This window comes from Panthera uncia, chromosome C2, assembly GCF_023721935.1.
Source record: "Panthera uncia isolate 11264 chromosome C2, Puncia_PCG_1.0, whole genome shotgun sequence".
NCBI lineage: Eukaryota > Metazoa > Chordata > Mammalia > Carnivora > Felidae > Panthera > Panthera uncia.
This window is the reverse complement of record NC_064810.1, coordinates 121,834,562-121,846,879: the sequence shown is the minus strand read 5'-3', so window position 1 is coordinate 121,846,879 and position 12,318 is coordinate 121,834,562. Positions and strand designations below refer to the sequence as shown.

The 12,318-nt window shown below is 36.9% G+C and overlaps 1 protein-coding gene across 9 annotated transcripts in view; it reads right to left on the bottom strand.

The window, feature by feature from the left end:
* The window catches only part of PIK3CB (phosphatidylinositol-4,5-bisphosphate 3-kinase catalytic subunit beta), a 171,086-nt gene that overhangs the window by 60,260 nt on the left and 98,508 nt on the right, over positions 1-12,318 (bottom strand). For 8 of the 9 annotated variants that reach the window (XM_049628744.1, XM_049628747.1, XM_049628748.1 and 5 more), the window contains 2 exons: positions 11,380-11,550; positions 9,930-10,007 (listed from right to left, as the gene is read on the bottom strand). In XM_049628744.1, coding sequence (XP_049484701.1) covers positions 9,930-10,007; positions 11,380-11,550 — 249 coding nt within the window. The other variant, XM_049628751.1, reaches the window with a different exon arrangement.

The following is a 12,318-nucleotide window of genomic DNA, read 5'->3' as shown; positions in this document are numbered from 1 at the left end:
TGTTATTGTTAAAATACTTTAAAATTGGGGCGCCTGGGTGGCTCAGTTGGGTAAGGGTCCAACTCTTGACTTGGGCTCAGATCATGATCTCTGTTATGAGATCAAGCCCTGTGTCAGGCACCGTGCCCAGCATGGAGCCTGCTTGAGATTTTCTCTCTCTCCTTCTGCCCTCCTCTGCTGGAACTCTCTTTCTCTCAAAAACAAAGAAACAAACAAACAAATAACACAAAATAAAATACTTCAAAAATATTATTCTAGAAAGCACCAAACAAAATAGCTGGATGATCTAAATTTAAGATCCTAAATACAAGCATAACACCAAATGCTCACAATCAATCTAAAACTCATAAAATTTAATGCAAATATGAATGAAAATGGAAATCATTTTTTGTATTACTTTTTAAAAAACCATTCAAGGTTATCTGTTTTTAAACAGTGTCAAAAGAATAAACAAATAAAAAATAAACAGACATGGGGTGCCTGGGTGGCTCAGTGGATTGAGTGTCCGACTTTAGCTCAGGTCATGATCTCGCAGTCCGTGAGTTCGAGCCCCGCGTCGGGCTCTGTGCTGACAGCTCGGAGCCTAAAGCCTGCTTCAGATTCTGTGTGTCTCTCTCTCTCTCTCTCTCTCTCTCTCTCTCTCTCTCTCTCTGCCCCTCCCCTGCTCATGTGCTCTCTCTCAAAACTAAACAAACATTAAACAAATTTTTTTACATAAATAAAATAAACAGACTCTGTCAAGACTGAGTAGTCACAGCCTTAAGCAACTTTTAGGTCTATGTCTACAGTACTTTAAATGATATTCCCCTGTGTTCCCTGAAATAAGGCAAAAAGTCTGGAGATTCTTTTTTTACTCTGTAAATTATACGATAATAATTACGAAGAAAGATTTATACAACAGCACTTTTAGGAAATCTTTGTATTTACATTTATGCTATGCTCAAAGTATCTAAACTATGAGACACTTACAATACTAGTATTTTTAAAGGCCAAGACAAAATAAGAATAATAATTACTTTATTCTGTAAAGAAAACTGCAATTGCCTATAAGAACCATAATTATTTTCTCCTAAGCAACTAAGAAATGGCCCTATCATGAAATGCTCAAAAGATGGAATTTAGTGTTAGTAAAATTGTATGGAAGATAGGAAGAGCACAAAACTTAAGATTTTGAAGTTTTCTTTTCCTCCCTGAGATACCTCAGGAAAACGGAGCATCAATTAATGAACACACAATGAATGGTAATTTTAGTTTATCAGGAGGTTAGGAAAGGTTCCATCACTATGCACTAGTCATTATCTTTTTCTTTTTTTTTAATCAGGAAAGTGCAAATCATGTTTATTTATTTTTGAGAAAAAGAGAGACAGAGTGTGAGTGGGAGGGGGCAGAGAGGGAGGGAGACACAGAATCCAAAGCAGGCTCCAGGCTCTGAACTGTCAGCACAGAGCCTGATGAGGGGCTCAAACTCACAAACCATGAGATCATGACCTGAACTGAAGTCAGATGCTTAACCAACTGAGCCACCCAGATGTCCCTCTTTTTTTTTTTTTTTTTAATGTTTATTTATTTTGAGGGAGAGCATGCTCACCTGCATGCAAGGGATGGGCCGAGAGAGAAGAGAGAATCCCAACCAAGCAAGGTAGAGCCTGCTTGGGATTCTCCCTCTCTCTCTCTCTTGTTCTCTCTCTCTCTCTCTGCCCCTTCCTCACACTCACCGTCTCTCTCTTTCTCTCTCTCTCAAAAATAAATAAAACACACACACACACACACACACACACACAGAAATGTGTACTGACGCCTGTCAAAACAGGAGTCTGGAATTGAAGAAGTACCTAGGCTACAGGCAAAGGCTTAAGAATAATAAGCAAAGGAGGTACAGTTTTTCAATTTTCTTACAAAGAGCATATCAGTAATTGTTTTCCAAGATGTGAAAAATCCAAATGAGAGGGAAAAAAAAACTAAGAGGTGTTGAGGCAGGGCCCACATGCCTAAAGCAATCAATCCATCTGACCTCCGAGTTTCCTGACCTCAAAATCTCCACAGTACTTCCTCTCCTTCCCCTCTGCCCCACAAACCCAATCACATGCAGAATTTGACTTTCCCACACCGTAGCAACTCCAAATCACTAATTGCTACATCTCACTTTCTACCACTTCTCCTTCTAACTCACTCTGACACTCCCACAGGAAAATCCCCTTGCCCATTTTTAGCCTCATTTCAATGACCGACACCTCCCCTTCTTTCCCCATCAGATTTGTCCGCCTTTGCCTTCCCCAAAACTCTCTGCCAATGCCGGTCTCTCCCTCTGTCACACACAACTGAGGTCCATACCCTGAATAAACCTAATCACTTGTCTCCTCTCCATACTACATGTTTTTGGGCCAACCAGCACCATGACTAACCAGTCTCAAATGTAAAATTATTGTTTCATCACTGCAAGAACATTTCTTACCATTACTTTAACTGCTGAAAACCTGCATAGCCATTTACTCTTCTATAAGATGAGCCTTCCTCACAATCAATAAACATATTAAAAATTTTAAAGCCCTTATTTAAGCTCCCTTTTTTATCAGGTTTCTGCTACCTAAAGATGACATGCTGTGATGGATACCTCCTGTTGGTCAACCTATTCTATTGAGAAGTTATAGAACATTAGAACAATGAAATACTAGTCCATTATTATTTATAAGATAAGGAAAGCAAGTAATGAGGAAGATCAAATTATGTAGCTAATAAAAAAAGGAATCCAAAACTCACCAAATATAGATAGATCACTGTTAAAAAATTATGAAGTCAGATCACTGTTACTAAATTATGAAGTCACGTGGGTGGGGAAGATTGAAGATGGCAAATATGCTGGGATGAAGTAAAGGGGTTAAAGAGTATTTTTCTTCCAGAAAAATGCAGTTTATTTCATTTGCACCAGATCCTCCACAAATCTCCATGTAAAGACGTAGGTGGGGGTAGGGTGGGGGTTTTCATCTATTCACACATGAACCCTGCTTATGAACGTCATGTCCCTAAGACTACTTTAATTCCACTATAGGCTCACCTGATGATCAAAGTATTTATGCTTGGATTTCATATCTATATCTGACCTTACATAGGCACAACAAAGTATTTGCTGCCTAAACCTTACCCAAAACCCAATCTGGGGAAAAAATATGCATTCAGAATTTCCTGAAAGACACACAGTACATTTATTTCTCTGGGAAGTTCAAATTATTACCATTCAATTAAACATAAACCATCACATGGTTGAGTATAAAACTGAGAGTGAATTACTTTTGTCTCTTACAGAATAACTTTTCCTCAATTGTACTTAATATTATATTTTAAATCTACCCAGTGAAAGATTCTATAGAAGAAAGATATGTGAAACGTTATTTTACCTACTGTAAAGATGCTGGCATGAGTGTTGATGCCCACTTTACTTCCCACTGTGTTTCCTTCATAAGGAGCCACAAATATCTCTCAATTTACAATAGTATCAGGATGAGCTACAAACACATGAATGACTAGTTTATCTTAAGAGAATCTGAATATTACAACTGATCATGTTTTCTTTGCTTTGACCATGAGGTATACTACAAGAAAGCAAAATATGTAATCCAACATCAAGCAGTTACAGAGGATCTTACTATAATACATACTTACCGTGAATCTTGCTCCTGACTTTTGACTATTAAATATTCTCAATTATTTTTTAAAAAGTCAAAATTTTGTATAGGGTTTGTGTGCATGCGTGTGTGTGTGCGCGCGTGCTGAGAGAAAGAGAAATGGAGACAGATAAAGTACATGTACACTTAGCTCTTACATTTGTGAAGATTCAATAAATCATAAGTAAAACAAAACATACAAAAAACACATTCTGGGGGCGCCTGGGTGGCTCAGTCGGTTAAGCGTCTGACTTCGGCTCAGGTCATGATCTCGCGGTCCGTGAGTTTGAGCCCCACGTTGGGCTCTGTGATGACCGCTCAGAGCCTGGAGCCTGCTTTGGATTTTGTGTCTCCCTCGCTCTCTGCCTCTCCCCTGTTCATGCTCTGTCTCTCTCTGTCTCAAAAATAAATAAACGTTAAAAAAAATTTAAAAACAGAAACAAAAAAACAAAAAACACATTCTGTATCTTTTGTATGATAGGATGTAAGGTAGGAATTTCAGGATAAAAGTGACATTCAGTTCTTACTTTCGGTGACCCTGAACAGTTATAAGTCTTATGAATTCTATTACCTTTTACATATGAAATAGTTTATTCAAAAAATAACAAGTAGACTATAAAGAAATAAATGTTTCTCAACGTTTTTGTGATAAAAACCAGCTACTTACAATAAATTGCTGAACTGGAAAAATGTTAGCATCTCTTGGTTTTGACAATTTTTGAGAATAAAAACATATAGGAGTCCACTACATAATTACTCAATAAATGTTAGCTAGTATTGAAAGAACCAAAACAAAAACTGCTAGTTATAATTCCATCAACCAACTTCTAACAGAATTGAGATATAAGGAATGAAGTAAAACTATGGATCAGCTGGATATAAAGGTAAAAAAACGCAAGTATAATGAACTTGAAAAGTTCTGTACTAACTATAAACAAGAATAGCAAAGGGTATGATCTAGAAAAAAATAATAATAAAGACTCTAACCAAGACATGGTAATAATAAAAAAAGAGACCCAGCATATTCTGAAAAAGTGTTGAAATATTACTCATTATCTAATTATAATTAGTCAAAGTGTGATTTAAGACCAAGTCATTAAGATTATATCTAGTTGAGAAATCTAGTAATTCACTAAAATGATTCAAGTTGATACCTGGTTAAAAACGAACAAGAGGGACGCCTGTGTGGCTCAGGTCACGATCTCACGGTTCATGGGTTTGAGCCCTGTATCGGGCTCTGTGTTGACAGCTCAGAGTCTCCCTCTCTCTGTGCCCCTACCCTGTTCATGCTCTGTCTCTCCCTGTCTCTCAAAAATGAATAAATGTTAAAAAAGAAAAAATTTAAAAACAACAAACAAGAGTACTAAAAATGACCTACACTTAAAATTAAACAAAACAAAAAAACCCCACGTGTTTTCGGAACTTAGAATCTCCCATGATAGCAGACATGAAAAACTATACTCTGAACTTGTATCAAATGGAATTTTGTCAAAATTGTCCCATTTCCTGATCCTTGGTCTGAATCATCTTCAAGGTTTGAAAAGTAAAGAATTTTGGAGCACCATCATGCTTAATACAGTCATGTTTTATTGTCCAACTTCAGTAAACTTCCAAGGAAACCCTTTCTGCACAAGCCCCAAAACATGCGGAGAGCAAGAGAAGGTAGGCTTTAGCATGCAGAGAACTTCCCCACTCTGCTACAGCAAGGAGGATAGACTACATTCCTGAACTCAACAATTAAACATGTTTCTGTGTTGGGCAAGACATGAAACTTTTCCCAACACTGCACCTAATTTCCTTCTTGTTCAGTAATAATGGCCAAAATCTACTACTTTCTGCCTGTACATACTAGCCACAAAAAAATGTCAGTGATATGAATAATCTGAAATTCCCATAGTTTCATGGAGTGCATCACTTTGTAAAGCAGATCTGTTCTGGCTTTTGGAAGGAATGTTATGCTACCTTTAACTAAGAAAATGAAGATGTTAGAGATCGTTACATTAAAATGTATTAATTCATAGCACAAGTATTTATTTAGTGTTCCTGGCACTGAAATGAAAAGAGAAAAACGTTAAGGTAGTTTCTTTCTTCAGGTTATATATATTTTATGGTTTTTAAAAAAATTTTTTTTTAATGTTTATTCATTTTTGAGAGCATGAGTGGGGGAAGGGCAGAGAAAGAGGGAGACACAGAATTAGAAGCAGGCTCCAGGTTCTGAGCTGTCAGCACAGAGCCCGACACGGAGCTCAAACTCACAAACCGTGAGATCATGACCTGAGTTTAAGTTGGATGCTTAACCAGCTGAGCCACCCATGTGCCCTATTTAAAATTTTTTTTTAATGTTTACTTATTTTTGAGAGGTAGAGACAGAGTGAGAATAGGGTAAGGGCAGAGAGAGAGGGAAACATAGAATTCACAGCAGGCTCCAGGCTCTGAGCTGTCAGCACAGAGCCCGATGCAGGGCCTGAATCCACAAACTGTGAGATCATGACCTGAGCCGAAGTAGGACGCGTAACCAACTGAGCCACCCAGGTGCCTCTGATCATATATTTTAATAGTCTAAATATAAGAGTGCTGAGAACCACATAACTAGTCCGGGCAGTGTTAGGATATTGGACTAATAAGTGTGATATCAGATGTACCTAAACTTAAAATTCTGTGTTTATCCAATTTCTGGCTCATTTGAGTTTCTTGAATCTGTTATGTCTTTTACCAACTTTGGAAAGCTCCCAGTGAGAATTTCTTTAAAAAGTTTTTCTGAACTATATTCTTTTTCTTTCTGAAATTCAGATTACCTTCTGATGTTCAACCTTCTGATACTGTTTGACTTTCTGATATTGCTGCACGGTATATGAGGCTATAAAGAGTTTTTTCTCCCTCAATCATTTTTCTCTATTTTGTTCAAAATGAAAATTATTTTTATTAATCTTCAAATCACTGACTTTCCCTTCTCATTACATTTCTACCACTGAGTCCATTCAATGACTTTATAAATTATAAGTTACTGTATTTTTCAGTTCTAAATTTTCCAAACGGTACCTATTTTATCTTCTATTTCTTGGCTGAGACTTTCCACTTTTCCATTCCATTCAATTGTGTTTGCCCTTACTTGCACCATTTTTATAAGTGACTTAACATCTATGTCATCTCAGCACTGACACCTGTTGATTATCATCATGCACACAACTTGATATCATCCTAGTTCTTCATATGCCAATTAATTTTAAATTGCATCCCAGACCATTCTGACCACTATGTTATGGGACTCCAGGTTTTGTTTATATCTTACAGAAAATGTTAATATATTTTAGCAGACAATGATTAGGTTCAGACTCCATGGTGCAACAAGCCCCTTGAAGCTATGGTTCTAATACCAATTCAGTCAAATTATTTACAGAGCTATTGGATCTGTCCTATGTGTGCAGCATACAGTGACCAGACTGAGACCTGGGTGGTAGTTTATGCTACAGTTCATTTCTCAAAGTGTGTTGGCAGTTAAGACTCAGATCCACATATGTACAGTTTAGGAATAAACCTGTAAGCATAAACAGCTTAAAGGGGTTGCTCTCCTAAGCTCCTCCCACTCTCCAATCATCCAAGTACTTTTTGGTTGCCTGGGGCTCCCCTTTTTTTAATCACCCAGCCAGAAAGCTGAGGCCTTATTCACCCACACTTCCTAGAACTATGCCAAATAGCACAAGAGAAAAGGAGAAAGGAAAACAAAAAAGCCAGTGAGGATCTGCCCCATTCTCCTGATACTACAACTCTTCTAAACATAGAGGAAGGTTCAACTCTGCATTTTAGCCTGTCCCCACTGCTGTTGCTGCTGCCACTACCACTGCCACCACTGCTACTAATGCCACAGAACTTGTTAGAAACTGGGGCAAATGAGAACAGAGAAAACAACAAGAAACAAATAATAGAGGGGAAAAGTGGGGAGATCCTCACTCTCTCTCAGAGTTAGAAGACCTCTTTCCCGCTAGAGCTATAACCAGAGGGCTTCTTGAGCTCTGTGTGCACTAGTGTCATCTTCTAGATTTGGGACAGCACTGAATATGAATATGCATACCTGAAAAGTGAAACACCACAAGGCTAGGAAAAGACTGATCAGAAAGCTTTATGCTACAGAATTCTAAGCACACTTAAAAGGTCAAAAGACAGACTTCACTCACATGAGGACTTTAAGAGACAAAACAGATGAACATAAGGGAAGGGAAACAAAAATAATATAAAAACAGGGAGGGGAACAAAACAGAAGAGACTCATAAATATGGAGAACAAACTGAGGGTTATGGGAGGGATTGTGGGAGGGGGGATGGGCTAATGGGTAAGGGGCATTAAGGAATCTACTCCTGAAATCATTGCTTCACTATAAGCTAACTAATTTGGATGTAAATTTTAACAAATAAAAAATAAAATTTGAAAAAAAAAAGGTCAAAAGATATTCAAGTGCCAGCCAGGGAGAATAGTGAATCTTCACTGAACACCTAGGATTTTCACTACAAACTGTAGAGAATCATGTGCCCCATAGGATCTCTGGGTCTGTGAATATAATGGATTCGCTCCTGTGATTAGGTTATACTATTTGACATAGCTAACTTTGAAGAAGGGAGATATTGGTGAGCCATCAAAAAAGGACCAGGCTCTTCCCCGCAAGAGATTCAAAATGTGGGAAGAATGTGATGCTTGACAAATTCTCCATTTCTATAGAGTTAAAAATAGAGCCACAGAGCCAGGCTTGAAAGATGCCTCTATTAACTAAGAGCAATCCCCAGTCAATCCCCTGCCAAGACCCAGCAAGGCAATGAGGACCTCAGTTCTACAACTTCCAGGAACTGAATTTGACCAATAACTTGAATCACCCTGGAAGCAAATTCTTCTCTAGAGTCTTCAGAAGAAATACGACCTAACACCTGGATTTCAACCTTGTAAAACCATAAGCAGAAAACCCAGTCACACCACACCTAGACTTCTGACTGATAGATATACAAGCTAATAAATACATATTCAAGCTGCTAGGTTTGTGGTAATTTGCTAAACAGCAATAGAAAACTAATTTAACGGGCTATTATGAACGTAATAATTTAACAACTTAAATACTTCAGAAAACAAAAATTATCAAAACTGACACAAAAGAAATAAAAATATGACTATATATCCATTAAAGATATTAAATTCCTAATTAAAAACCTTCCCACAAAGAAAACTCTAGGGTCAGATGGCTTGGAGTAAATCTTACCAAACATTTAAAGAAGAAATAATACCAATTCTATATAAACTTATTCAGAAAATTAATAGGAGGAAGGCTTCTCAAGTCAATTTGGGGAAAAAAGATCAATAACTGTTTTCATGACTGGCATTTAAATTTTTTTACCTGTTGCAACAATCATGTTCTACTTTTGCAACTGGACACAAATTAATAAGGAAAGTTTAAATAAAAGAAAAAACAATTACCACTAAAACAGAAAACAAAGGCCAACTGGTCATAAACACACTCATTAAAAATTAAAACCTAGCTGAGAATGTAAAAGCAAAAAAAAGCCCTATTTTAATGACAGCTAACTAAAGGATCTTTAAAGTCCATTTATAAAAGCAAGTCACTGGTAATCTTTGGCAAGATGCTCCTGAATATGTCCTCATGCCAGCAAACATCTCAAACTAAGTGAATCTCTTTCTTGGATCACAAAACTATTCACTTAATTTCCTGCCAAGCAAAATAGGGGAAAATGCATGCTTTACACTTTAAGACAAAATGCCTTGTTAAGTCTTTACTTAATTGTATGGGGTTATGCAATAAATCTCCATGTGTTAACAACTTGTGGTCCACAATGTAGTCATCTATTTTCTTCCAGGAAATGGTATTACATTTTCTCTGTGTTCAGCAAGTTTAAAAGAAAAAAAAAGGGGGGCTGAAAAAGGAGGCTGGGTGCAGCTCTAACAAGGCTGACAAAGGAGAGTTAAGCTTGCATAGGAACCTGGGACCTATAGTTTTGTCGTAAACTGTACCTGAATTCCTGATCTAAAGCAAGTTCTTTTACATAATACATCAGGGGAAAATGTCACTTTATCCAGTACATCTCCAACTATTCAAAGAATACTTTAAGACAAAAATTCTTAATTGTCTTACATTAAGTCGCCATATTTTATCCTGTGCAATTGACCAATATACCTAAAATTTAATCTCCAATGTGAGATTCCTTATGTGTATCAGTAAATTATTCAAACAATGCAGCAGATTAAAAGAACACTCAAATCTTAACAAGTACTCACTTTTACACTTTCTTCTGTGTTAAGTTTATTTCCCTTAACCAAGACAATTTGGAAAGGGTTGTTATTTTCCCAAACATGCTGCAAAAGAATGAAATAGAGTATTTTAATTAAGGAAATAAATATTCTATGCTAGCAATGAAATCATCTTACCTGTTCTCATGTCCATTGACAAAATAACAAAAATAGACCTCTGAACTAACAACTGAAAGTCACATGTACTAAAATAAGCACCACAACCGTTAGCACTTTGTTTTTAGGCAAAACACTGGCAGCATTTCAATACTGTTAAGAAAGTGACTATATTAAGCACCATAAACAAATAATATTAAAGCTTTGGATGAATTAAGAATTGACCATTTAGGGGTGCCTGTCCAACTTCGGCTCACAGTTCGTGGGTCTTAGCCCCACATCAGGCTCTGTTGTCAGGAGAGAGCCCACTTTGGATCCTCTGTATCCCTCTCTCTCTGCCCCTCCCCCACTCTCAGTCTCTCTCCCTCTCTCAAAAATCAACATTAAAAACAATTTAAGAATTGATCATTTGGGGCACCCGGATGGCTCAGTCAGCTGGGTGACCGACTCTGGCTCCGGTCATGATCTCGCCATTTGTGAGTTCAAGCCCCGCGTCGGGCTCTGTGGTGACAGCTCAGAGCCTGGAGCCTGCTTCAGATTCTGTGTCTCCCTCTCCTCTTCACGCTCTCTCTCTCTCAAAAATAAATAAACGTTAAACAAAAATTTTTTTTTTAAATTGACCATTTAAATATACAGTTAATATCTTAATCCTCAACAAGAGAGATTAAATATACAATCTGTTAAAACTGAATAACTATTGAAAAATGTTAACTGTTCCAATTGATAAACAGAAATTTAAGATTTGCTTTATATAAATATATTACATTCTGGAAAATATGGTATTTTTGATATATTTAAATTCTAAAAGTATTCAGTAAGAAGGCGGCAAGTTATACCAAAAACACTCTCATAGCTAAGCTGATAGAAATGAACTATACCAGTAAACCAACTATTTCTGCACGTCTAACTTTTCTACTAGAAAGTCTCAAATTGCTCCCTAAAGTCTATGTTTAGCTGTAATCTCAAGAAATTTTTAATTTGGTGACATTTTTCTGTGGCACCAAAAGAACACCAAAACCAGAAATAACATATTTATATTTATATGCAGCTTGCGCTGAGGAAAAAGGATAGTAGTTAGAAAGATAATTACAAAGAAAGAAAGAAAGAAAGAAAGAAAGAAAGAAAGAAAGAGAAAAAGAAGAAAGAAAGAAAGAAAGAAAGAGAAAATTACCAATAAATGGTAATTGATCTTTGTCAAATCTGCATTGATTTTCACAGAAGGAAAAATCAATAGAGAAAATATGTGTGAGGCTGAAGCACATAACCTAAAACAAAATCACATGCTTTTGGGGGTTACCAAAAGTTCACACATGAAACTTACAGAAATAATTCGCATTTTCTTTGGTGGTAAAGGAAGAGGAAGGTTTGATGAATTTCTATTTATGGCAGCTTCTATGGCAATCATTTCCTGTTCATACATCTTCTTGATCTTGCAACATTCCACAAGCATAAAATGAGGCAAGGTCCTATTCATTACACAGTTCCGGATATACTACAGTGGCAAGGAAAGAATAAGGTAAGGATTTTCAAGCAAATACTTAAATCAAGGGGTACCTGGGTGGCTCAGTTGGTTAACAGTCCAAATCTTGATCTCTGCTCAGGCCTTGATTTCAGGGTTGTGAGTTCAAGCCCTGCCACACCCACCCATCACCCAGTGTGGAGCCTACTTAACAAAAACAAACAAAAACGTAAATTGATAGAAGAATAAAATTAAGATGAACACCACTATATCAAATGTACTGTAAAAATATATCTTAACTCAACATCAAGAATATGAGAAATTAAAATCACAACATAAAATAGCTACCATTAATTGAACACCTAAGAACATAAGATTATTTATAACTAATTTTCCTAACAACCCTATAAAAGATATTTTCCTCTTTTTAATACATGAAAGGAAAATCAGAAGAGCTGAGTTACATTCCTGGCATCTTTATACCTGGTATCTTTAAATCTATCTTTTTTGTTTGTTTGTTTGTTTGCTAAACCCCGAAGAAACATGTACCTCAGTGTAGATGTTTTGCCTTTTCTTTGTGCTTAATACAGGACAGTTTGACCTATCGGCTCACCTTTCTAGGGGTGGGACTTGATCAGGAGAGATCGTGATATCACAGTGCAAGCTTTGACCAATCAGTCAGGACAAGTGAACATGTAGTACACATGTGGCCATTTCTTCACATCCTGAGGTAGTCAACTTAGACTTTCCGATGGATCCCTGAGGGAAGCCTGGTACCTTTACAGCACAGGGCTCCAGACA